The sequence below is a fragment of the Pristiophorus japonicus genome, chromosome 2, assembly GCF_044704955.1.
Source record: "Pristiophorus japonicus isolate sPriJap1 chromosome 2, sPriJap1.hap1, whole genome shotgun sequence".
NCBI lineage: Eukaryota > Metazoa > Chordata > Chondrichthyes > Pristiophoridae > Pristiophorus > Pristiophorus japonicus.
Genome location: NC_091978.1, coordinates 215,944,033 through 215,966,748, shown reverse-complemented (window position 1 = coordinate 215,966,748; position 22,716 = coordinate 215,944,033). Strand labels below are relative to the sequence as shown.

Here is a 22,716-nt window from a genome sequence, read left to right as displayed (position 1 = left end):
AAAGATTAACATGGACTAGCTGGGTCAAACGCCAGGTAATAATCCAGATTTTATAATGAATTGCTCTCTATTTTCTCCCAGTATGCCAGATTCTCATATATTTTAGTACCACCCAATTTTCTGCTGTCACTCCTGGTGAACAGAGAAAACACTAGCCCAAAAATGAGCAAGCATATTTAAATGTTGTGATGACATGTTAATATTATGCCCCATTTTCCATCATTACAACCTCATTAATGTTTAGCAGCCATCAATTCCCTTTTGAAGGCTACTATTGAATCTGTATCCACCACCCTATTGGGCAGTGCATTCCAAATCCTAATCACTGTAAAAAAGTTTTACCTCATGTCACCTTTGGTTCTTGTGCCAATCACCTTAAATCTGTGCCTTTTCATTTTCGACCCTTCAGCCATTGGAAACAGTTTCTCTTTATTTACTCCATCTAAACCCTTCAGAATTTTAAACACCTCTATCAAATCTCTTCTGCTCCAAGGAGAACAACCACAGCTTCTCCAGTCGATCGATATAACTGTATTCCCCCAATCCTGGAACCATTCTAGTAAATCTCTTCTGTACCCTCTCCAAAACCTTCACATCCTTTCTAAAGTGTGGTGGCCAGAATTTGACGCAATACTCCAGCTGGGACCGAACTAGTATTTTATAAAGGTTTAGCATTAATTCTTGGCTTTTGTACTCCATGCCTCTATTTATAAAGCCCAGGATCCCATATACTTTATTAATTGCTTTCTTAACCTGTCCTGCCACCTTCAAAGATTTGTGCACAAACACCTCAGGTCTCTCTGTTCTTGCACCCTCTTTAAAATTGAACCATTTAGTGTGTATGATCTTTCCTCATTCTTCCTACCAAAATGTATCACCTTGCACTTCTGTGTTGAATTTCATCTACCATGTGCCCGCCCATTCTACCAGCCTGTCCATGTCTTCTTGAAGTCTACTACTATTTCTTCTTCTTCTTAGGCAGTCCCTCGGAGTTGAGGAAGACTTGCTTCCACACTAATATGAGTTCTCAGGTGACTGATGAGTCCAATGCGGGATCTACAGTCTCGGTCACAGGTGGGGCAGATGATGGTTGAAGGGGCGGGTGGGTGGAGTACTTGGGTTGTCACTGTTACCTCACTGTTTTCTACACTTCCAAGCTTCGAGTCATCGAGTCAATCGAAATAGTGTCCTTACCCCCAAGTCCAAGTCATTAATGCATATAAAAGGAAAGATTGGCATTTATATACCACCTTTCATGACCTCAGGATGTCCCAAACCACTTTACAGCCAACGAAGTACTTTAAGTGTAGTCACTGTTGTAATGTAGAATTGTGGTAGCCAATTTGCACGCAGCAAGTTCCCACAAACAGCAATGTGATAATCAACAGATAATGGGGTAGAAATTGCCATCCGTTGGAAACGGGGAGCACCTACCATTTTTGAAATGTTCTGGCCACCGGCAAAATTCAGCTCCTCGGGGTTTTTTTTCCAGCGGGGCAGAAGTGGATCATTATAGGGGCGGAAGTGGGAGCGGAGCGCAGTGGCAGTCACTAGCGGGGCAGAAGTGGGGGCAGTACAGAGCGTCCGCAACCGTCAGTCATCAGCGCCGCACTGATCACGTCACAACGTCTCTCCCCTTCAGTTAAAGGGGAGAATCGTTGCGAACTCTGCAGACATTTCAGTAGCGCCCACTGGGCCACCAGGGAGGATTTCAGCCGGGCCAGCGGCCTGGCACCCAAGGGGCCCGGCCGAACCCAGGGACATAATTGTCGAGCCAACCTGCTGGCCGCAGCAGTGGGCCCTCCCCTTTAAAGGCGGCTATGCCGCCAATTCATAAAAAGTGCACCGACAGCAAAAGCAAAGAGGGTAAGCCCTGCAAATTGCACAACCTGGGTTGGTTGAATGTTAAGTACTGCGTGGGCTAGTTACGCTTTGGTTTATGAGATGTTTTTGGAAAACTGAAGCGTAGCTGACCAATGTGCCATCATCGTGGTCTTTGAAAAGCGCCTACGCTGTGTGACCCACGTACTCGTGTCACCCTGCCCCCTCTCCTGCTGCTAACCAAACATTTGCTCTGTTATGTTTTGCCGAGGTTATGCATCAGGAATGGACTGAAGCTGAAGCAGAAGTAAGCAGAGCATGATCAGGAAGCTGTCAGTCCAGATATTCTTCATCAAGATCAGAACGAGCGATACAACCGACAGGACATTTCATGGTGTACAGTCTGAGGCTGCGGATCCCTGTGGGTTGCAGCAAGCCACACCTGGAAAACGACCGAGGAGGGTGGGAAGGAGAGCTCAACCTGAAATGTAGGATGCAGGGGACATAGGACAGCTCATGGGAATGAATGGGGAGAACATTGAGCTAACGAGATCGCTCTTGGACACCATGGGTGGGGTGCGGGGAGAATTAGCGGGACAGTCAGTGGAAGTAGCAACAATGTCTGGAGGAATGGGAGCAAGGTCCAGCAATTCTGGAGAACCCCACAGCCCTGTCTCACATTAGCTGCGTGGTCATAGGGAAATTGATGAACTGATCCCTTTTGGCATACAGTGCAGCAGTCACCTGTCGAATGCAGCAATGTGTGGCGTGCTGCGAGATGCAGCATATGTCCCCAGTTAATGCTTGAAATGAGCCAGAAGCACAGAAGGCAAGTGCTGCAGTGACCTTCACTTCCACAGGTAGGGCAGTCCTCATGCCACTTCTTGGCTGTATATCTGCCCTGATTAGCTGGCAGATCTCTGTGATGACCTCCTTTCTAAATCGCAGCCTGCCTCATTCAGGTGTAGGTATGGGCGCCTCTCCCTGTAGATTCGATCAGGATATGGCATCCTCCCCATCAATCCCCGAGCTATCGGGTTTCTCAGACGTTGGCGTCATATTATCCGTCGCCTCTGCATGGCATGCATGCAAAACGACCTTTTGACATGAAGCAGAGTCAGAATTGCATCCATAATTGTTGTTACTGTTATTGTGAGACAGTACTTACTGAAGCACTCACACCTTTGCTGGGTAACGCCCTAGTAGAGCGGACCACACCCTGCTCTGCGCATCCACCTGTGGCTGCTCTGCAATTCAGTTGGACTAGGATGCGGGCATATAAGTAACCCATTATTATGTGACCAGAGACAAAATACTGCGGATGCTGGAAATTTGAAATATAAACAGAAAATGCTGGAAATACTCAGCAGGTCAGGCAGCATCAGTAGAGAGAGAAACAGAGTTAACGTTTTAGGTTGGAGACCTTTCATCAAAACTGGAAAATGTTACAGATGTAACAGGTTTAAAGCAAATACAGAGGTAGATAAAGGGGAAAGGGAGAAAGGGAGAAGAAAGGAGGAATGAATGAAGGCAAAGCCTATAATCAGGTGGAAGGCAGGAGTGATTAAATGACAAAATGGTGCAAGGCAAAAGGAGGTGGTAATGGGAAAAGTAAACAAATAAAAGATGGGTCTACAGGAGCTCTAAATGGCAACAGCAGAATCATTGCCAACATAACCATTTTGTCAGACATCAGATGCTAGTAATAATCTTTTGCTTTAATAACATTTTCCAGTTCTGACGAAAGGTCACCGACCTGAAATGTTAACTCTGTTTCTCTTTCCACAGATGCTGCCTGACCTGCTATTTCCAGCATTTATATCTTGCGTCCAGAGTTGGACAACAATTGAGTGGATGAATGCTGTGATTTCTCCTCCAGTATTAAAACAGCTTTTTTCAATAATTAAAATAGGGACTCACTCTGAGCAAAAGATTAGGGCAATGAAGGGACCACTTTTTATTTCTTTACTAAACCATCCAGAATGCACAACTGCATTGTTGTCACCCACTCAACTCCCTGCAGCCACTGGTAAAACAACTGCCTACTTTTTATTTTTGGTGAAAAATAAATGGTGTAAGATTTAGGAAGAAAGTTTTGTCCAATTCAGCCATTAACACTGATGGGATATTTGGACTGAAGCTATAGGGCTACAACTGGTAAAGGAACATTTTTTCTATAATTAAGTGAGTAATCGGAATTTTATTTTCAAGAGTTAGATGCTAGAAGGAGTTCAGGCTATCACAAACTACATTGTTAACCTCAGCAGTGCTAGAAACTGTGGAGCAGCACATTCGCACTATGTTCGATGTTCGGGGAGCAATTCGTCACACTGTAACATGAGAGAGGAAGAGGGTATCTAAAACTCAGGAATGCCTTCATTCTATTTTGAAGAAGAACAGGGGAATTATTCCCAGTGTCCTGACCAATATTTATTTATCAATTAACATCACTAAAATAGATTATGTAATCACGAGCAGTGTGGATAACAGGGAACCAGTGGATGTGGTGTATTTGGATTTCCAGAAGGCATTCGATAAGGTGCCACATAAAAGGTTACTGCACAAGATAAAAGTTCACGGGGTTGAGAGTAATATATTAGCATGGACAGAGGATTGGCTAACTAACAGAAAACATACTGTCGGGATGAATGGGTCATTTTCCAGTTGGAAAACAGTAACTAGTGGGGTGCCACAGGGGATCGGTGCTGGGGCCTCAACGATTTACAATCTATATTAATGATTTGGATGAAGGGACTGAGTGTAATGTAGCCAAGTTTGCTGATGATACAAAGATGGGTGGGAAAGCAAATTGTGAGGAGGACACAAAAAATCTGTAAAGGGATATAGACAGGCTAAGTGAGTGGCCAAACATTTGGCAGATGGAGTATAATGTGGGAAAGTATGAGCTTATCCACTTTGGCAGAAAAAATAAAAAAGCTAATTATTATTTAAATGGAGAAAAATTACAAAATGCTGCAGTACCTGGGGACCTTGGGGTCCTTGTGCATGAAACACAAAAAGTTAGCATGCAGGTACAACAAGTAATCAGGAAGGCAAATGGAATGTTGACCTTTATTGCAAGGGGATGGAGTATAAAAGCAGAGAAGTCCTGCTACAACTGTACAGGGTTTTGGCGAGACCACACCTAGAGTACAGCGTACAGTTTTGGTCCCCTTATTTAAGGAGGTATATACTGGCATTGGAGACAGTTCAGAGAAGGTTCACTCGACTGATTCCTGAGATGAAGGGTTGACTTATGAAGAAAGGTTGAGCAAGTTGGGCCTACACTCATTGGAGTTCAGAAGAATGAGAGGTGATCTTATTGAGACATATGTGATAATGAGGGAGCTCGACAAGGTAGATGCAGAGAGGATGATTCCACTCATGGGGGAATCTTGAACTAGGGGGCATAGTATTAGACTAAGGTATCACCCATTTAAAACTGAGATGAGGAGGAATTTCTTCTCCGAGGGTTGCAAATATGTGGAATTCTGTCGCAGAGAGCTGTGAAGGCTGGGTCATTGAATATATTTAAGACGGAGATAGACAGATTTTTGAGTGATCAGGGAGTAAAGGGTTATGGGGAGTGGGCAGGGAAGTGGAGCTGAGCCCATGATCAGATCAGGAAAGCTCTCATCTTGTGCAGTAACCTTTTATGTGGCACCTTATCGAATGCCTTCTGGAAATCCAAATACACCACATCCACTGGTTCCCCCTTATCCATCCTGCTCATTACATCCTCAAAGAACTCTAGCAAATTTGTCAAACATGATTTCCCTTTCATAAAACCATGCTGACTCTGCTTGACTGTATTATGCTTTTCCAAATGTCCTGCTACTGCTTCCTTAATAATGGACTCCAGTATTTTCCCCAATGACAAATGTTAGGCTAACTGGTCTATAGTTTCCTGCTTTCTGTTCTGCTTCTTTTTTTAAATAGGGGCGTTACATTTGCAGTTTTGAAATTTCTGGAACCATTCCAGAATCCAGGGAATTTTGGTAAATTACAACCAAAGCATCCACTATCTCTGCAGCCACTTCTTTTAAGACCCTAGGATGCAGGCCATCAAGTCCAGGGGACTTGTCCACCTTTAGTCCCATCATTTTACCGAGTACTTTTTCTTTAGTGATAGTGATTGTTTTAAGTTCCTCCCTCCCTTTAGCCCCTTGATGATCTATTATTAGGATGTTATTAGTGTCTTCTACTGTGAAGACCGATACAAAATATTTGTTCAAAGTCTCTGCCGTTTCCCTGTTCCCCATTATTAATTCCCCAGTCACATCCTCTGCGGGACCAACGTTTACTTTAGCTACTCTCTTCCTTTTTATATACCTGTAGATGCTCTTACTGTCTGTTTTTACATTTCTTGCTAGTTTACTCTCATAATCTATCTTCTCTCTCCATTTTTTTTTAAGTCGTCCTTTGCTGGTTTTTAATGATTTCATAATCCTCTGATCTCCCACTAATCTTGACAGCGTTGTCTGCCATTGTTTTCAATTTAGTACCATCCTTTACTTCCTTAGTTAGCCACAGATGATTATCCCTTCTCAAAGTTTTTTTTTCCTCACAGGAATATATTTTTGTTGAGAGTTATAAAATATCTCCTTAAATGACTGCCACTGTTCATCAACCGTCTTACACTAATCTATTTTCCCAGTCCACTTTAGCCAACTCTGCCTTCATATCTTTGTAATCGTCTTTATTTAAGATCCAACTATCTCACCCTCCAACTGAATTTGAAATTCAACCATGCTATGATCACTTTTTCCAAGCGGATCCTTTACTAGGAGATCATTTATTAATCCTGTCTCATTACACAGTACCAGATCCAAGATAGCCTGCTCCCTGGTTGGTTCCACAACGTACTGTTCAAGGAAACCATCTTGGATACACTCTGTGAACTCTTCCTCAAGGCTACCTTGGCCAATTTGATTTGTCCAATCAATAAGAAGATTCATATCGTCCATGATTATTGCTGTAGCTTTCTTACAAGCCTCTATTATTGCTTGATTAACAGTGTAGCTACTGTTAGGGGGCCTATAGGCTATGCCCACCAGTGACTTCTTCCCCTTATTTATTATCTCCACCCAAACTGATTTTACATCTTGATCTTCTGAACCAAAATAATTTCTCACTACTACACTGATCTCCTCTTTTATTAACAGAGCTACCCCACCCCCTTTTCCTTTCTGTATATTCTTTCGAATTGTCAAATATGCCTGAATATTCAGTTCTCAGCCTTGGTCACCTTGCAACCACGTTTCTGTAATGAGTATCAGATCATACCAATTTATATCTATTCGTGTCAACAACTCATCTATCTTGTTACGAGTGTTGTGTGCATTCAGATAAAGAGCTTTTAATTTTGTCTTTTTACCATTTTTCCCTGCTTTGACCCTACTTTCTGATACTCTTATTTTTATACATTCTATCCATTCCTGTCACAGTCTGGTTATCATTTCCCCTTCTGCTACCCTGCTCCATCACCTTCTCCTTTCTATTTGATTTTTAAAATTTCCGCTCACCTGAACCCTTCCCCCCACTATTTAGTTTAAAGAAAGAAAAGATTTGCATGTATATAGCCCCTTTCGCGACCACTGGTCATACTAAAATGCTTTAAAGTCAATTAAGTACTTTTTGACCCGGTTTAAGGTCTCATCTGAAAGACGGCACACCTCCGACTTTAAAGCACTCCCTCAGTACTGCACTGGAGTGTCAGCCTAGATTACTCCCTGGAGTGGGACTTGAACCCACAACCTTCTGACTCAGAGGCGAAGGTGCTACCAACTGAGAAAGTGGTACCAGGAGAAAGGGAACAAGATAGATTTTTTTGGTAGTGAAAGATAAAAGTATTGTTGTACAAGGGTCAAGGATAACAACTGAAATGAGAAAACTAGGAAAAAGAATACAAGAGTCATGGTTCCAAAAAATTTGGAGTCAGCATCAAAGGATATGTAAATGAATACACAAAGCATCTTTTAAATTCTAAATTTAAAAGCTTTAATAACATTAGAATGCTATGATATTGTAGCTATTACTGAAATGTGGCTTAGGTTTGGATATGATTAGGAACTTATTTTCTGGAGGGAGAAGGTTAGTGAGGGTAGTGCAGTTGATGTTCTGTATATGGACATTCAAAAGACGTTTGACAAATTACCACATAATAGACTTGTTAGCAAAATTGAAGCCCATGGTATTAAAGAGAAAGTGGCAGTGTGGATAAGAAATTGGCTAACGGACACGAAGCAGAGTAGTGGTGAACAGTTGTTTTTCAGACTGAAGGGAAGTATACAGTGGTGCTCCCCAGTGGCTGGTATTAGGACCACTGCTCTTTTTGATCTATATTAATGCCCTGGACTTGCATATAAAGGCCTCATTTCAAAGTATGCAGATGGCATGAAATTCAGAAATATAGGAAACAATGAGGAGGATAGTAACAGATTTCAGGAGGACATAGACAGACTGGTGAAATGGGCAGACATATGACAGATGAAATTTAATGCAGAGCAGTGTGAACTGATAAATTTTGTTAGGAAGAATGTGGAGAGGCTACAATTTTAAAAAGGTTTACAGAAACAGAGAGACCTGGGGGTGCATGTATGCAATTTTTTTGAAGGTGGCAGAACAAGTTGAGAAAGCTGTTAAAGCATCTGGGATCCTTGGCTTTATTAATAGAGGAATAGAGTACAAAAGCAAAGATGTTGTGCCACGCCTTTATAAAACACTGGTCAGGCCTCAGCTGGAGTATTGTGTTCAATTCTGGGCACCACACTTTCAGGAGGATGTCAAGGCCTCAGAGAGGGCGCAGAAGAGATTTACTAGAATGGTACCAGGGATAAGGACTTCAGTTATGTGGAGAGACTGGAGAAGCTGGGGTTGTTCTCCTTTGAGCAGAGAAAAAGAAGAGAATTGAAATAGGTGTTCAAAATCATAAACAGCTTTGATAGAGTAAATAATGATAAACTGTTTCCAGTGGCAGAAGAGTCAGTAACCAGAGGAAACAGATTTAAGATGACTGGCAAAAGAACGAAAGGCGACATGTGAAAACTTTTCAGCGAGTTGTTGTAATCTCCAATGCATTCCCTGAAAGCTTGGTAAAGCAGATTCAATAGTACCTTTCAAAAGAGAAATGGATAAATATTTGGAGAATAAAAAAATCAGGGCTATGGGGGAGTGGGATGAGTTGGAGAGTTCCACCAAAGAGCCAGCACAGACATGATGGGGCAAATGGCCTCCTTCTGTGCTGTATCATTCTATGATTCTATGGAGGGATAAGAAGGGAAAAAGGGAGGGAGGTATCAGTATTAATAAATGTCAATTTGTGCACAAGCTCCCTCAAACAGAATGTGATAATGACCAGTTAATCTGTTTTAGTGATGTTGATTGAGGGATAAATTTTGGCGAGGACACCAGGGATACCTTCCCTGCTCTTCTTCGAAATAGTGCCATGGGATCTTATGTCTATTGAAAGGACAGACAGAGCACAACCTTCTGACTCACAGGCGAGAGTACTACCAACTAAGCAACAGCTGACATGGATAAAGATAAAAATTTGACAAAGAAATTATACAATTAACAGTGTGCATTACAGGCCACCAGGCAGTGGATAAAAGTGAAAATTAATACCATGTGCAAGATAAATAAGTATGAGATAAAACAAGGCAGACAAAGGGGGAAAAAAGCAGACAGAAAATCAAATATAGAAAAATAAATAGAAGGACTAGAAAAACATTAAATATGGCAGGTAAAATGACAAAACACACATGTATAGAGATACTTTCTTAAACAATGGAGCTTCGATCAAAAGCATGTTCAATAGCAGTTTGTCCTGATTTCTCTAGTGATTTGCTCAGTCACCCCACCCAAGTCATTTTACTTGCATCATTCTACATCACGCGTCGACCAGCTAATGATTGACAGCGAGAGAAGTGGACTATATCATAGAATCATAGAAATTTACAGCACGGAAGGAGGCCATCATGTCTACGCCAGCCGATCAAGAGCTATCCAGCCTCATCCCACTTTCCAGCTCTTGGTCTGTAGCCCTGTAGGTTACGGCACTTTGGGCCGCGCCTAAAACGGCGCAGCCCGGACCTGGACGCCCGTTTTTCGCGCCAGAAAGTGCGCCTAAAAAAAAACTTACCTATTCTCCGGCTCCCTGCAGGCCCTCTGGGGCTGGGCGCGGCGCAGCACGAGCTGTGGGGGGCGAAGCCAGGTCCCTGCGCTGAAAACAGTGCCGGGACCTCTGCACATGCGCACTACAGTGGGCGCCCATGTGCAGTAGCTCCAGGCGTCCAAAACTGTGGAAGGGGCCCGAAGCACGCAACCCTTAGCCCTGGCTGAATGGCCTCACTGGGGCTGCGTGGATAAGGCTCCTCCCACCCGACCTCCGCCCCCCCCCCAGACTCTTCCTCCCTCCCCCCCTCCGCGACTCTTCCCCTCTGGACCTCTGCGACTCTCCCTCCCCCCCCCCACGAACCTCCGCGACTCTTCCCCCCCCCCCCCCCCCACCCCCTGGACCTCCGCGACCCCCCTCCCCCCCCCTGGACCTCCGCGACCCCCCTCCCCCCCCCGAGACCCGACGCCACCGACCTGTAAATCCAGCCCGAAGTCTTGGGCCCAGCCGTTCATCCTCCTTCTCTCCCTTCCCGCCCCCCCACTACCTCTCTCCTTCCCTCCCTCCCTCCTTCCTCTCTCCTTCCCTCCCTCCCTCCTCTCTCCTTCCCTCCCTCTTTCCTCCTCCCCTCCTCACCACCCTTCTCTTCCCCTACCACCCTCCCCCCCACCCCCTTCCTCCTCCCCCCTACCCCCCTCCTCCCCCCACCCCCCTCCTCCCCTCACCCCCCTCCTCCTCCCCCCCCACTCCTTCTCCTTCTTCTCCTCCCCCCCACACTCCTCCTCCTCTCCCCCCCACACTCCTCCTCCTCTCCCCCCCCCACTCCTCCTCCTCTCCCCCCTCCCACTCCTCCTCCTCCACTCCTCCTCCTCTCCCCCCCCCCCACTCCTCCTCCTCTCCCCCCCCCCCACTCCTCCTCCTCTCCCCCCCCCCCACTCCTCCTCCTCTCCCCCCCCCCCACTCCTCCTCCTCCTCTCCCCCCCCCCCACTCCTCCTCCTCTCCTCCTCCTCTCCCCCCCCCACTCCTCCTCCTCTCCCCCCCCCCCACTCCTCCTCCTCTCCCCCCCCCACTCCTCCTCCTCTTCCCCCCCCCACTCCTCCTCCTCTTCCCCCCCCACTCCTCCTCTCCCCCCCCCCCACTCCTCCTCCTCTCCCCCCCCCCACTCCTCCTCCTCTCCCCCCCCCACTCCTCCTCTCCCCCCCCTCCTCCTCCTCCTCTCCCCCCCACTCCTCCTCCCCTCCCCCCCCACCACTCCTCCCCCCCACTCCTCCTCCTCCTCCCCCCCCACTCCTCCTCCTCCCCCACTCCTCCTCACCCCCCTCATTCTCCCCCACCCCACCGCCCCCCTGCTCACCCCCCCACTCCCCACCTTCCCCCCTCCTCCTCCCCCCCCACCCCCACCTTCCCCCCTCCTCCTCCCCCCCCTCTCCTCCCGCTGTCAGAAACACAGACACTGACTGACAGAGAGTGAGAGACACACAGACAGACAGACAGACAGACAGACAGAGATAGAGACACTGGGGGGGCCGTCCCAGCACGCTGTTGGAGGACTCCCGGTGCTGCAGTCGGTAAGTAGAAAATGTTTTTTTTTTTTTTGATTGATTTATTAGTTGATTTATTGATGTATTTATCATTTATTGTTGATGATGGCTCTTTATTTGTAAAACTTAAGTGTTTAATGTTTGTAAACTTCTCTTTAAACCCCCCCTCCCCCCCTCCCCCATTCCCTACGCCTAATTTGTAACCTACGCCTGATTTTCTAAAATGTAGACAAGGTTTTTTCGAACGTACAAAAATCTTCACTTACTCCATTCTAAGTTAGTTTGGAGTAAGTTTTCACTGCCTAAACTTTGTTCCTCTACACTTTTCAGTTAAGTACCATTTAATGTGCATTCCCTTGCCTTGTTAGATCTCCCTAAATCCGGATTGAATTCCATTTGCCACTGTTCTGCCCACCTGACCAATACATTGATATCTTCTTGCAGTCCGCAGCTTTCTTCTTCATCATCAAACACACAGCCTATTTTAGTGTCATCTGCAAACTTCTTAATTATACCCTCAACGGTTAAGTCCAAGTCATTGATATATAGCACAAAAAGCAAGGGACCAGCACGGAACCCCACTGGATACAGCCTTCCAGTCACAAAAACACCCATTAATTATTACCCTTTGCTTCCTGCCTCTCTGAGCCAATTTTGAATCCAATTGGCCACTTTTCCCTGGATCCCATGGGCTTTTACTTTTGTGACCAATCTATCACAGGTCTTGATTTCATTGTGGTATATTAAAATGGCCCAGTAGAGCGAGAGACCATTATTGCTCTTCAATATTGGAGGCTGACGTGTTGTAACAACATAAATATGGGGTCACTTAAAATTATTTATTGCAAATGATGAGTTTGAAAAAAAAACTTTAAAATAAATTAATGCGTATACAGGTTTGGCATTCTAAAGGTGTTGGGCTGAGATTTAAGGCTTTTTGGATTTCGGGGCCTAAATCACGGCAGGGCGTTAAAGTTAGCGCCTGAAAATAGTTTGCGCCTGCAAGTTTCGGTGAAAATGTAAACTGGAGGAGCATTGGCATTAAGTCATGCGTTACACAACGGACTTTGTGCGCCCAAGCCGAAACTTGCGGCGATAAAGAAGTTTCATTGTTGTTTCGTGCCCTGCAACATAACATTGTATATTGTATGGTTTTATTTTGGTGGGGGGTGTTTTTGTGACTTTGTTGCACTAAAATTTATGACTCATCATTTGCCATTGGTGTCTTGTGTATCATTCCAACGTTCATCAGTGGAGCACATAGCATGTCCAGTATTAGCTCCATCCAGGAGCGCCAGTCCATTACGAGCTGGCAACGTGCGAGTATTGGTCCGGCAGCATCTCCACGCTGCCTCCCCAATGAATGGGGTGGCTATCCAATGGGGGCCTCGCCAGGCTCCTCTTCGTCGTCGACCTTCTCCTCCTGAGGTGTGCCTGCAATCCCCACTGACAATGCCTGGCCCCTTATGATGGCCAAGCTGTGCAACATGTAGCACACCACAATGAATTCAGAAACCTGTTGAGGGGAGTATTGAAGGCTGCCTCCAGAGTGGTGCAGGCATGGGTCTGCCTGTAGAAGATGGCATATCTCTGTCAGCACTTCCTTTCGGAAGCGCAGCTTTCTCCCACACTGCTCCTCAGAGAGCAAGAGGTCTGAGCGTTGGTGCCTGTAAGCCCATGGAGGGTAAGCCCTCCTCCCCGGACGTCTTCGGCGTCTCATCATCTGTGGGCCGACATGGCCAAGAGTCCTTCCTCTAGCTTGACACGGCTTGGCAATAGCATGGAGCAGGATATGCTGGCGAACTAGTAATGCCCTCATTAAATTCTCTCACTGAAGTTGTAAGGGCACTGTAATGGCAGATAAAAGTGAAGTTTGCAAGTTCAAGCTTCACACAGCGTGATGTGCGCAACCGTTGTAGTCAATATGACCTGCGATGTAGGAGCCTCTTCCTTCCATTTAAAAATGCTGCCAATACCGCCTGCCGCACCCTGGGACCACCTGGTTTTTTCAGGCGTTTCCTGGGGCGGGTGTTAAATGAGGCATTCAGGCCAAATGTTCCATCCGGGGCACTAGCGCAGCGTTGCACACCGATTGACGTCAGCATGACACTAAAAATGGAGGGAGGGGCAATAGGTTTTTGCGGCGGCACAAAGCATTAGTCGAAAGTAAATCCTGTACGCCTGGCATAATGCCCAAAAAACAGCATTTAACGCCCCACCGGGGCGCTAACCGAGGCGCAAATGAGCCGAAAATCCAGCCTGTCGTCTGTAAAACGTGCATATCTATTTCCTAAATGAGAGGGGGAACATTCAGTCAACTGTATCTTTTCCTTCTGTACTATTCTGATGTAAACAGAGCCAAATCCAGCAGTGATATATTTTCACTGTGACTTTATTTGAACTTAGAACCTGTCAGCTGTAAATAATGAATTCAAAAGAAAATTTCCCACAATATTTTTCATATGAACACAGCCTGTGGGCATCCTGACGATAACTGTACAGCAGTGTAAAAAATTCTGCCTGGAAACATTACTTAATGATTCTATTTTACATTTTCAATATTCAATTCGAGGAGTACAGATATTGTTAAGGTGAGTTTTATGATGAAATAATCACAACAAAACTAAATGTTAAAGCCAACTTTTAGAAGACTGCCTTAAATATTTAGATTTTAATGTGCGCATCCTTAAAACATTTCTTACTCTAGTTTTACGTTGTAAATTTACATTCCAAGTTTTAGATTTTGCACTGAATACAACTGCATTTTCAAGTTTCAATGATGTACAAAAGCACAATGCAGACAATTACTCTGTTCCATCACAGCAAAGCTGACTTGTTTAAATACAAATCACTTGTTACAGCAACATTTACAAACAGCACTAAAGACATGGAGAAGGCAGCTGCATCACACATAGGTCTCTATATACAACCTAACATTTTCTCTCTGCGGGCTACACCCATGAACCATGACCAATTTAAGAACGCCTCCACAAAACTCACCAATCTTGCTATCATATTTTGGCTATATTTATGCAATATTCTGACCTAACTCAGTCCCTGCATATACAAGCAAAGTAAAACCATTTCAAGAATATTTCTTCCAATAAAGAGTATATTGTATATTCCAGAGCTTTCAGATCAAAGAGTATTATTTTAATGCGTTACAATCTAAATATCATAACCTTATTTTAGTATTTGAGATTTTAAAAATCTGAAGTTCTCACCTGAGCTCCATAGATGTATTTGTCCAACATCTTTCCTCCGATTGTTTGCCCACCAATATCCCAGAGTTGCAGTGTAACATTTAAATTACCTGCACAAGGAAAGACACAAGAATCAGTTGGACATGAGCTGGCAGAAGTAATTTTCCACACACAAAAGCAAATGTTTTCAGTTTGATTCCCCTATGGTGCAGTGCTGGAAGAATAGTGAAAGTTAAAGTGGCATCACCATTGCAGATAAAAGCATCAGTTAACGCTTTCTTTGATTGCTTGATCAGTATACTCAATATAAGATCTACTCATTAGAACATGAAGTCTAACTACTAAACAAATTTAAATTACTATAAATACTAAACGTCAGGAATATTTGGCAAGTAGTTTACACTGTATCCAACTATGGAGTCCCAAATAAACCTGGACATGAAATGTACTATTAGAAAAAAATTTAATATATGAGCAGAGTGGTAATATTTGGAACCATATCAGTTTAATTTCTGAAATCCAAGCTATTGCCATGTATTTTGCAGCAGTTTACATTCGGCAGCCACATTCATGATATTAGAGAGCAGGCATTTATCTAACATACACTGGTCTTTCTGTGAGAGTTTCAAGGACTGCCTTTCCTCTTCGCTCCATCACCAAACACTACAGCAAAAAGTGGCAAATGGTAGCAATGGAAGAAATAAATGAATCAACAATAAAAAAAAACTAGGCCAGCACAGTTCATACCGGGCGGAATTTAAAACCACCATTGGGACTTAGCATTAACCTTGTAAAATAATTTTGGCGCAGCTCTTAACCTAATTTTTAAGTGTCAAAAGCCAAGGATGGAACTAAAAACATTACTTTGATTATTTTTCATTAACAAGACTGAAATAATCCATTCAGTGGGATAGTCCTATTTGTTGGATGCTTCCCAAATGACTATTAAAAAACATATTTTACAGTAGATCCTTTAACAAAGTGTTTACTCTGTATTAATCACTGCGGAGTAGAATGGCCGGCAATTTTTCGTGGAATGGCTGCCATTTTGAGAATTCCGCTCCTGCGGTATCCCGGCGGTGACTCGCTCCCCCCACTATCACTCTGCTGCTGCCGGTCCGTTGTAAGTGCGTCATCAGAGCACACACCGCCGATGTTCCCCACAGATCACGTAATGATGGGCAAGCACAAATCTCTTTCAAGCTTACCTCTTAGGGAGTGCTCTTCAACCACCATTTTTGGTGTTTTGATAGAAGGATGCGACAGCTGCCAATGACCAGAAGCTTTCTGCGCATGTGTGCTGCCAGTTCATCACGGAAGCGGGTTCGTTAAAAGAATTTTGAAAAAGCCGGGAAGGGAGCGGGCTCGTTCGCGAAATTGTTTTTTTAAATGCAGAAATATCATGCTTCTGGTTGTTGGAGTGTGCAATACACTTCTGCGCAGCTCCCAGTTCATTGGCAGCAGTCACTCCATTGATAGAAACATACCCTGCTAAAGTTGCAAAATACTTAGCAGTTTAATGAATATTTTCACAAAAAGCAGCAAATCAAATCACCAGTGTTATTCTTCAAAAAGAAGAGGTAAAAGGGGAGGACCTACTGCCGCGGCCGCCATCGTTTTTTGTCAGCTGACTGCCATGTCGGGCAGACAATTATGCCCACGAGTTCGGCTGGGCCGCAAACAGGTAGCCTGGCAGCCCCTCTTGGGTGCCAGGCCACTGGCCTGGCCAAAACCCTCCCTGGTGGCCCAGTGGACTGAACTTCAAGAATCGCACAGGCTCTCCCCAATAAGTGAAGGGGAGAGACGTAGTGACACACCAGCACGATGACGTCATCAGCGCTATGCTGCTGACCGACAGCGGAGGATACTCTGCCCGCCCCCCAACTTCCTTCCCTCTAGTGTGCGGCAGTCGGGGAAGAGCAGCGAAGCCTATAACAGGCCCAACGGCTGCGAGGAGCAGCGGCAGTCGGGGAGGAGCAGCGAGGCCTATAAAAGTCCAAGCGATAGCGAGGAGGACGGGCAGTCGGGGAGGAGCGGCGAGGCCTATTAAAGTCCCAACGGCAGTGAGGAGCAGCAGGAGTCGGGGAGGAGCAGCGAGGCCTATAATAGGCCCAGCAGCAGCAAGCAACAGCAGCAGTCGGAGAGGAGCCAGCTGCTGCAGCAGGGTCAAAAGTAAGAAATAAGTAAAAAGTAATCGAAGTGTGACGTCACAGCCAAGAGGGTAAGTGATTGGCTGGTTGATTGGTGAGTAGTTTTCTTTTTCCTTGTCTTTTTTCTTTTTCTTAGCAGTAAGAAACCTTGTCACTGTTGCCAAATTAAATAATTTAAGGGTTAAGTCATGGCAGGAGAGCCCAGATCCGTGTCATGCTCCTCCTGTGCTTTGTGGGAAATCCGGGACGCTTCTAGTGTCCCTGATTACTATGTGTGTGGGAAATGTATCCAGCTGCAGCTCCTGACAGACCGCATTGTGGCACTGGAGTTGCACATGGATTCACTCTGGGGCATCCACAATGTTGAGGATGTCGTGAATAGCATGTTTAGTGAGTTGATCACACTGCAGGTAAAGGTTACACAGGCAGATAGGGAATGGGTGACCATCAGGAAGAGCAGTGGAAGGAAGGTAGTGCAGGGGTCCCCTGCGGTCATCTCCCTCCAAAACAGATATACCACCTTGGGTACTGTTGGGAGAGATGGCCAATCAGGGGAAGGCAGCAGCAGCCAAGTTCATGGCACCATGGGTGGCTCTGCTGCGCAGGAGGACCGGAAAAGAGTGGGAAAGCTATAGTGGTAGGGGATTCTATTGTAAGGGGAATAGATAGGCGTTTCTGCGGCCGCAAATGAGACTCCAGGATGGTATGTTGCTCCCCTGGTGCAAGGGTCAAGGATATCTCGGAGCAGCTGCAGGGCATTCTGGAGGGGGAGGGTGGACAGCCAGCTGTGGTGGTACATATAGGTACCAACGATATAGGTAAAAAGTGGGATGAGGTCCTACAAGCTGAATTTAGGGAGTTAGGAGTTAAATTAAAAAGTAGGACCTCAAAAGGTAGTAATCTCAGGATTGCTACAAGTGCCACGTGCTAGCCAGAGTAGAAATAGCAGGATAGTTAAGATGAATACGTGGCTTGAGGAATGGTGCAAGAGGGAGGGATTCAAATTCCTGGGACATTGGAACCGGTTCTGGCAGAGGTGAGACCAGTACAAACTAGACAGCCTGCACCTGGGCAGGATCAGAATCGATGTCCTGGGGAATGTTTGTTAGTGCTGTTGGGGAGAATTTACACTAATCGGGCAGGGGGATGGGAACCTATGTAGGGAGACAGAGGGAAGTAAAATGGGGTCAAAAGCAAAAGGTATAAAGGAGAAAAGTAAAAGTGGAAGGCAGAAAAATCAAAGACAAAAATCAACAAGGGCCACATTACAACATAATTCTAAAAGGACTAAGTGTGTTAAAAAAACAAGCCTGAAGGCTCTATGTCTCAATGCGAGGAGCATTCGTAATGAGGTGGATGAATTAACTGCGCAGATAGCTGTTAACGGATATGATGTAATTGGGATTACAGGACACGGCTCCAGGGTGACCAAGGCTGGGAACTCAACATCCAAGGGTATTCAATATTCAGGAAAGATAGACTGAAAGGAAAAGGAGGTGGGATAGCGATGCTGGTTAAAGAGGAGATTAACGCAATAGTAAGGAAGGACATTAGCGTGGATGAGGTGGAATCTGTATGGGTAGAGCTGCGGAACACCAAAGGACAGAAAACGCGAGTGGGAGTTGTGTACAGACCACCAAACAGTCATAGTGAGGTTGGGGATGGCATCAAACAGGAAATCAGAGATGCGTGCAATAAAGGTACAGCAGTTATCATGGGTGACTTTAATCTACATATAGATTGGGCTAAACAAACTGGTAGCAATATGGTGGAGAAGGATTTCCTGGAGTGTATAGGCAATGGCAGACATTTAAGACCACATGGATGAACTTTAACAATTGTACATTCCTGTCTGGCATAAAAATAAAACGGGGAAGGTGGCTCAACCGTGGCTAACAAGGGAAATGAGGCATAGTGTTAAATCCAAGAGACATATAAAGTGGCCAAAAAAAACAGCAAATCTGAGGATTGGGAGAAATTTAGAATTCAGCAGAGGAGGACAAAGAGTTTAACTGGGAAAGGAAAAATAGAATATGAGAGTAAGCTTGCAGGGAACATAAAAACTGACTGCAAAAGCTTCTACAGATATGTGAAGAGAAATGTGGATCCCTTACAGTCAGAATCAGGCAAATTTATAATGGGGAACAAAGAAATAGCAGACCAATTGAACAAATACTTTGGTTCTGTCTTCACTAAGGAAGACACAAATAACCTTCCAGAAATGCTAGGGGACCGAGGGTCTAGTGAGAAGGAGGAACTAAAGGAAATCCTTATTAGTCAGCAAATTGTGATCGGAAAATTGATGGAATTGAAGACCGATAAATCCCCAGGGCCTGATAGTCTGCATCCCAGAGTACTTAAGGAAGTGGCCCTAGAAATAGTGGATGCATTGGTGGTCATTTTCCAACATTCCATCGACTCTGGATCAGTTCCTATGGACTGGAGGGTAGCTAATGTAACACCACTTTTTAAAAAAGGAGGGAGAGAGAAAACAGGGAATTTCAGCCTGAAATCGGTGGTGGGGAAAATGTTGGAATCAATTATTAAAGATGTAATAGCAGCACATTTGGAAAGCAGTGACAGGATCGGTCCAAGTCAGCATGATTTATGAAAGGGAAATCATGCTTGACAAATCTTCTAGAATTTTTTTGAGGATGTAACTAGTAGAGTGGACAAGGGGAAGCCATTGGATGTGGTGTATTTGGACTTTCAAAAGGCTTTTGACAAGGTCCCACACAAGAGATTAGTGTGCAAAAGTAAAGCACATGGTATTGGGGGTACTGTATTGACGTGGATAGAGAACTGGTTGGCAGACAGGAAGCAAAGAGTAGGAATAAACGGATCCTTTTCAGAATGGCAGGCAGTGACTAGTGGGGTACCGCAAGGCTCAGTGCTGGGACCCCAGCTATTTACAATATACATTAATGATTTAGACGAAAAAGGAATTGAATGTAATATCCCCAAGTTTGCAGATGACACTAAGCAGTGTGAGCTGTGAGGAGGATGCCAAGAGGCTGCAGGGTGACTTGGACAGGTTAGGTGAGTGGGCAAATACATGGCAGATGCAGTATAATGTAGATAAATGTGAGATTATCCACTTTGGTGGTAAAAACAGATAGGTAGATTATTATCTGAATGGCGGCAGATTAGGAAAAGGGGAGGTGCAACAAGACCTTGGTGTCATGGTACATCAGTCATTGAAAGTTGGCATACAGGTACAGCAGGCAGTGAAGGCGGCAAATGGCATGTTGGCCTTCATAGCGAGAGGTTTTGAGTATAGGAGCAGGGAGGTCTTACTGCAGTTGTACATGGCCTTGGTGAGGCCACACCTTGAATATTGTATACAGTTTTGGTCTCCTAATCTGAGGAAGGACATTCTTGCTGTTGAGGGAGTGCAGCGAAGGTTCACCAAACTGATTCCTGGAATGGCAGGACTGACATATGAAGAAAGACTGGATCGACTAGGCTTATATTCAATGGAATTTAGAAGAATGAGAGGGGATCTCATAAAAACATATAAAATTCTGACAGGATTGGACAGGTTAGATGCAGGAAGAATGCTCCCGATGTTGGGGAAGTCCAGAACCAGGGCTCACAGTCTAAGGATAAGGGGTAAGCCATTGAGGACTGAGATGAGGAGAAACTTCTTCACTCAAGAGAGTTGTGAGCATGTGGAATTCTCTACCAAAATGGAGTTAGATGTGGCCCTTACGGCTAAAGGGACCAAGGGGTATGGAGAGAAAGCAGGAATGGGGTACTGAAGTGCATGATCAGACTGAATGGTGGTGCAGGCTCGAAGAGTCAAATGGCCTACTCCTGCACCTATTTTCTATGTTTCTATCTTCCGCTCACCGCTGCACTTTCGCCCCCATTATGACTGACTTCCAGTTTGCTCGAAAAAAAAAAGCCAAAGAGCAGAATTTAGCCCAAGAGGCCACTGCATCAACCGCGTCAATAAAAACATCTGAAATACGGCAGCAATTCCAGCGGTGGGCAATTTCGTCCCCAAAATGTTTGCACTCAACTTTAATACTCTAAAACAAAAATTAGATAAAACATTGGTTAGAAATAGTAAGATAAATTCAAATTGGATTTAATTGCAGACAAAATATTGGTTTGGGCCTCTTACCTTCCACAATCGTCAATCATTTAAGAGAAAGAGGGCATTTCTTTAACAATAAAAATTTGAGCCCCAAAAAATACTCAAAAATATGAACATTTTTGAAAAACAAATAATATTTCTAAGCTGATTTGATGTGCCTCCTGGAAAATGAACTGTAGAAAACCTAATTTTCAATGGTCTGTATCTGAATATTTTAATAAAAATAAATACATTTAGCACAATAGTGATACATTGTACAGCAGCACCAATATGGGTTTGCACCTCTCGTGCCCATTTCTAGCTGCCCTGAGGTGGTGTTGGTGATGGTGCGCCAACTTGAATTACTGCATGCCTTGTGCTGATGGTGCTTGCACGATGATGTTAGGAAGAAATTGCAGAAGTGAAGGAATAGTGATATCTATCCAAGTTAGAATTATGTCATTTAGAAGGGAACATGGAAGTTCTAGTCTTTCCACAATGTTACTGCTTTCATCCGTCTTGGTGGTAGAGGTCACAAAACTCTGAAGTGCTGTCAAATTAACCTTGGTGAGCTGCAGCAATTCATCCTGTAGATCTTACATAGAATAGTGAATTGCTTTGCCCTGGACAGTGTTGCTGCAGCTGCACCCATCTAGGCAAGAGTTGAGTATTCCTCATGCCTGGCTTGAGTGTTGATGGAAAGGCTTTGAGGGATCAAAAAGTGAGCTTCTCATTGCAGAGTACCCAGCCTCTACCCTGGTTTGTAGGCACAATCTCCTCTACATTCTGGTTCGAAAATATTGGAGTGCGGGCAAGAGAATGTCCATAAGAAGGATGTAAGACAAAAAAATGATTCGGAGGAACAATCCCAGACAGATAAACACACAGCTCCTAATAGCCAATTTGACAGTTATAGTGAAGACTTGAGAGCAGTCAACTGCCTCTCTGTTGCCCATGAGTGGTTTATGGTATAGGGGAACTCAACAAGGGGAAAGGGATAACAAAGGTACTAATTACCCTCTTGGCTCTCCTGGGTTCAGCAAATGTATCTAATGAGTAACTGTTTCACACAGATCAAGAAAAAGCCCATGTTTGATCCCAACCTGTGCAGTTCAACACTAAAATTAGCCGTGCCCAGATTTTTTTGGGGGGTGGGGGGGGGGAGGGGGGGGGGAGTGAAGAGGATGCGGGGGGAAAGGGAAAAAGGAGAAACAGTCAGGGTTTCTCCTTCCAATCACTGTCCAGTGACCCTTCCTAGAAGTGCGCACGTAGACGAGAGCATTGAGCTCAGCTTTAATGCCCGGTCATTCAATAACCTGCTAACTCGTACTGTCAAGACTCTCAGATTTATAATGGCCAATCATCATCATTATCATCATCATAGGAAGTCCCTCGAATCGAGGATGAGTTGCTTCTACGTCAAAAAGTTCACAAGTGTTTCATTGAAGGACCCAAAATTCCAGGTCTCGAACTAAATCTTGAAGGGTGGAAGATGCCTGTGCGTGGATTTTTTTTTTTTTTTTTTTTTTTAAACGTGTGGTGGCCGTTGCACACCAGTCAACACAATGGCCAATGGGAAAAGGGCGTAGAGGATGACCAGTGCTCATGAAATATTCCCAGCAAGGAATCAATGTTTTCAGGAGGGGCAATATTGCTAATAAAATAAATTATAATCTGGATTTGATATGCTTCACATAAATTATACTATATGCACTCTCATCCTAAGTGAGCAATAATTAACAAATCCCCTGCATACACCATCTATCTCAGGGAAAAGTAGTTATAATTTCCAAGGTTTGGATT

The 22,716-nt window shown here is 44.7% G+C and overlaps 1 protein-coding gene across 1 annotated transcript in view; it reads right to left on the bottom strand.

Annotated features, from left to right (window-relative positions):
* Positions 1-22,716, bottom strand: part of rab28 (RAB28, member RAS oncogene family) — a 337,454-nt gene that overhangs the window by 277,028 nt on the left and 37,710 nt on the right. The window contains exon 3 of the mRNA XM_070861390.1: positions 14,704-14,792. Coding sequence (XP_070717491.1) covers positions 14,704-14,792 — 89 coding nt within the window. The remainder of the gene's footprint in view (positions 1-14,703; positions 14,793-22,716) is intronic.